This window comes from Ascidia mentula, chromosome 8, assembly GCF_947561715.1.
Source record: "Ascidia mentula chromosome 8, kaAscMent1.1, whole genome shotgun sequence".
Classification (NCBI taxonomy): domain Eukaryota; kingdom Metazoa; phylum Chordata; class Ascidiacea; order Phlebobranchia; family Ascidiidae; genus Ascidia; species Ascidia mentula.
Window position 1 is genome coordinate 15,878,164 of NC_138573.1, and position 3,659 is coordinate 15,881,822.

Sequence of the window (3,659 nt, forward strand, 5' to 3'; positions counted from 1 at the left end):
ACCTTCTGGGCTGGTTTTGCAAACAAATCAATTCTCATACTGCTCAAAACGACATCATCATCGAAACCTTTTGATTTCGAACTGAATTTCTGCACGTCACTTCCAAGGCAGAAAAATTAACAAGCAAATGCGTCGGACACGACGACGAGTGACAAGAAAAGAGTTTCGTGATCTGTGGCTGCACGCTTTTCCAAGAAATAAGCGTCCAGCTAACTGTCGCATAGCCAACACCTCTGTCATCCCCAGGCTTGGTTGATTATCCTAAACGCTGTTGACTTGTTTTGTCTGTAACATTTCAATCTTAAAGTATGTCGACCTAAAAAGCTAGTCGTTTCTGATATATGTAAAAAAATTGGTTAACAATGTTCCTAAATTAAGCAAATTCTAAAAGAAATTGTTTGCCATTTTTCTGTTTTATCGATTTGGCAATGATTCAATTTTAACCCTTGATATTTGTGGATAAAAAGGGGAAAATGAACCTAAACATAATTTTTCGCAAAATAGCAGTTAAGTATAAGCTTAAGGCCGTATCTCGTAATTAAATCCTAAAAATTGAGTTTTGGAGGTAATTTGCCTTCGTGCACCTGGTGACAGTTTCTCTTGTTTGCCAAAAACAAGTTGCCGGGTCTGATGACTCATAAAGGGGGACTGCCATTGCTTTAGCAGTAAAAAAATTGACTGCAGCTGCATCAAGACAGCACACGGCGAGGTTTTGCAAAGGCTAACTGCTAAACTGTCAATCGTAGGGGGGTACAACACAGCCCTGGGAGGAACCCAAAACAGTTACAAGACATTTAATTCTAGGTAGTTTTTCAACTACATTTTCAACAGCATGCACCCTCTACCAATTTACTGCCTGACTAATAACCCTGGAAACCATGGAAAAACTGCCCCAAACACGCAGAAAATCGCCCTGGCAACAGCCTGTTCATCTGCGCTCATTCATCCAAAACACTGGCACCCATGCATGTTCCATTGCTTTGTTACATACAATTAAATCTGTTACGCAAGAGTTCGAGAAGGGCATTTCCCAACCAAAACATCCTTTGCCATAGAAATATAGAGATGCGGCCTTAATTCAAGTAGTTTTATTTTATTTTAATTCATTATATTTAGTTTTTTTCATTCTTTGATTTAGTTTACCGTATAGCTTTCTGTGTTTACAGAAATTTTCGAATTTACAGAAACTAAGGATGCCCATCCAGGCGAAATCGATTTTTCACGATTACTAATAAATCAGCTGTTAGTTTCACACAATACTTAATACTAAAAAAGGAAATTGGTGTCGCTAATTAGAAAATAATGCCAACCAGAGGGCTAGATTCTGAAAAAACAAAGGGAACAGTCTTGTTTATACTACTTATCACAAGAACTTCTCTCATCCAGTCATTTTGACATGCAACCTATCATAAAACACACTCATTTAGGGTATTGATGTTGTTTATTCGACGAATTGGTAAACCAGCAGTCTCTGACAAAGCACAAACATAGTCTGATAGAACCACTAAATGTACTACTGAGATGAGCAATTTACATGCATAGCACAAGAGTTTAAACAAACTACGAAACAAACACTATCCCGAGGCACCCTGGAATGCATTGCATGATGGGCAGTAGTGACTAGTGGTGTACATGCTGTCCATAACAAATGGAATCCAACAACAAAGAATTCCACCCAAAAAGCACAGCACAGCTGCAAGGATCCAAGCTTCTCCTTTTAGGCTGCTGCTGGTTCTTGTGACCACGTTCTGATGGCAATTGGAGCAAATGAGACTGGCGGGACCTTTTCCAAGTCTTGGAGTCTGTTGGACGATCACCGTGTTCTGCGCGTATCCAGGTTGAACGACGACGGGTTGCGGTTGAGTGACTTGGGTGGTGACGGTGTATGGCGGTGGAGGCGGTTGCTGCACGGTGTACTGAGTATGTGTGACGGTGGCCATATCAAGTGCAGAAGTACAACAGCTTTAAACTAAAGTTTTCCTGCCAAACATTTTCAGAGGATGTTCATTATACAGCAGAACAAAATACCTTAGCCTACACAATGTCGACAGACAATATTTAAACAAAATATTTAGGATAAAAAGGTGTTCTTTGAACATTTAGTATGCCCTGTTTATGCCACACGTTAAAACAAAATTCTCATGCATTAGTAACTCCAATCAATAGTTACGTATTATGAAGCAACAAGCCTCAAATTTATGTCAGTAGATTTGTATTTAGAAAAATCGATTTCGCTTATGCGCTATTACCATCATCAGTCTCTGCAAACATTAAAAAGGACAAGCAATAATACACACACACAGCAACGCTACAATCGTAAGTTAATACGCACACAATCAAACCCACGCTTGTCGTTGATAAATTAAACCGGTAAAATAATGCTTACTGTACCAGAATTGCCTACAAAAAGAAGTCACAACTCTGCTCGTGCAACCCACCAAGGCCGCACGACCTCTCGCCATTCATGCGAATAGAAACCCGCTACAGATAAAACTAAATTGTCTCGCTGTTGCAAAACAGATAAGGTTTGACGCCAACGAAGCACAGACGCGCTCATACATTATACAACAGCACAACTGCGTATGGTCGCGCGAGGCTGTATAATTGCCTACAAAACACAGTCGCTTCTGGTTGCTCCACAGAGTCGCATGTTTAAAATGTATTGAATACAGCATATCAACTTTCGTGGTGCTACGTCACATGACAAATACCATACGGCTCACTGGCATGGTTAATGGTCACAGGGCAAATACCATACGGCTCACTAGCATGGTTGTTTCTGTCACTGGAACTGGTTTTAAGCGATAGGCCCCTTCCAGGTTAATTCTTGATGTCCAACTGAAGCTACATGACAAAGCTTTACAATGGTATTTTGTTTGAGCAAAACTCTTTTCCGTCCCAGTGTAAATAATATGTCTCTCTCAGCGAGAGGTTCCAATACACTCACAACAAAAGGAATGTTCCGAATAATAGAAATAAAATATGTGCGTGTGTGTACTGCGCTTTCATAAAAATCACCTTTTTAACTTACTTGTTGTTTTCACGATTCCTACCTGCATGGTTGTACATGGGCGATTTAAAGGAGATCACGACTGTGCCTCTAATTCAAATTATTACTGAGCAGCCCTAACGACAATTAAACTTGCCTAAATGGATCCACGAAACGATTGGAAAATTGCGTTGGTGTTTTCGTTTTAATAGGATTTCCTTTGCCCAGCACTTCCTTGAGTCAGTATAGTTTAACCGAATACGATTCCACGACTGGCGTGTCTGCTGATTCTAAGTTAACACATCGTCTTTATTTTTGCACCTGACTATATACCCTCTGTTGCTTTATCGGCTCCTAAGCCATCTTACTGCTCTTAATGTTTGTTCATTCACGTTTTATAGTATTTTACACAAAAATATAACAAATTAGATTACGGCATTCTTTTAAGTCTAAAGAAGACACTTGGTCAGAAACAAACCAACGAGTATTGACATCACTGGCGTTAACTAAAGTTTAACAAAAAAGTCGTACACAATCACTATATGCCTCTAAATGGTTACCCTTCGTATCAGCAGGCACGATTTGGCTGACTTAAAAACTGCCGCTTGCTTGCCTGAAGTAGACACCAGACCAGATCCAGACATCAGAGATCATTAGCGCGAAACCTTTT

General features: G+C 39.9%; 1 protein-coding gene across 2 annotated transcripts; it reads right to left on the reverse strand.

The window, feature by feature from the left end:
- Positions 1-1,428: 1,428 nt before the first annotated feature.
- Positions 1,429-3,659, reverse strand: LOC145911624 (lipopolysaccharide-induced tumor necrosis factor-alpha factor homolog). 2 transcript variants are annotated; one of them, XM_082999023.1, is made up of 3 exons: positions 3,550-3,659; positions 3,147-3,279; positions 1,429-1,980 (listed from the first exon to the last, which is right to left on the reverse strand). In XM_082999023.1, exon 3 carries the CDS (start codon positions 1,938-1,940, stop codon positions 1,575-1,577), a length of 366 nt encoding a protein of 121 aa, XP_082855149.1. In that variant the 5' UTR covers positions 1,941-1,980; positions 3,147-3,279; positions 3,550-3,659; the 3' UTR covers positions 1,429-1,574. The 2 variants fall into 2 exon arrangements, with proteins under 2 accessions (XP_082855149.1, XP_082855150.1); XM_082999024.1 differs by lacking the exons at positions 3,147-3,279; positions 3,550-3,659 and adding an exon at positions 2,392-2,523.

Coding starts and splice junctions, on each gene's coding strand:
- LOC145911624 (XM_082999023.1), bottom strand. CDS start 1,940: ATGGCCACCGTCACACATACTCAGTACACCGTGCAGCAACCGCCTCCA.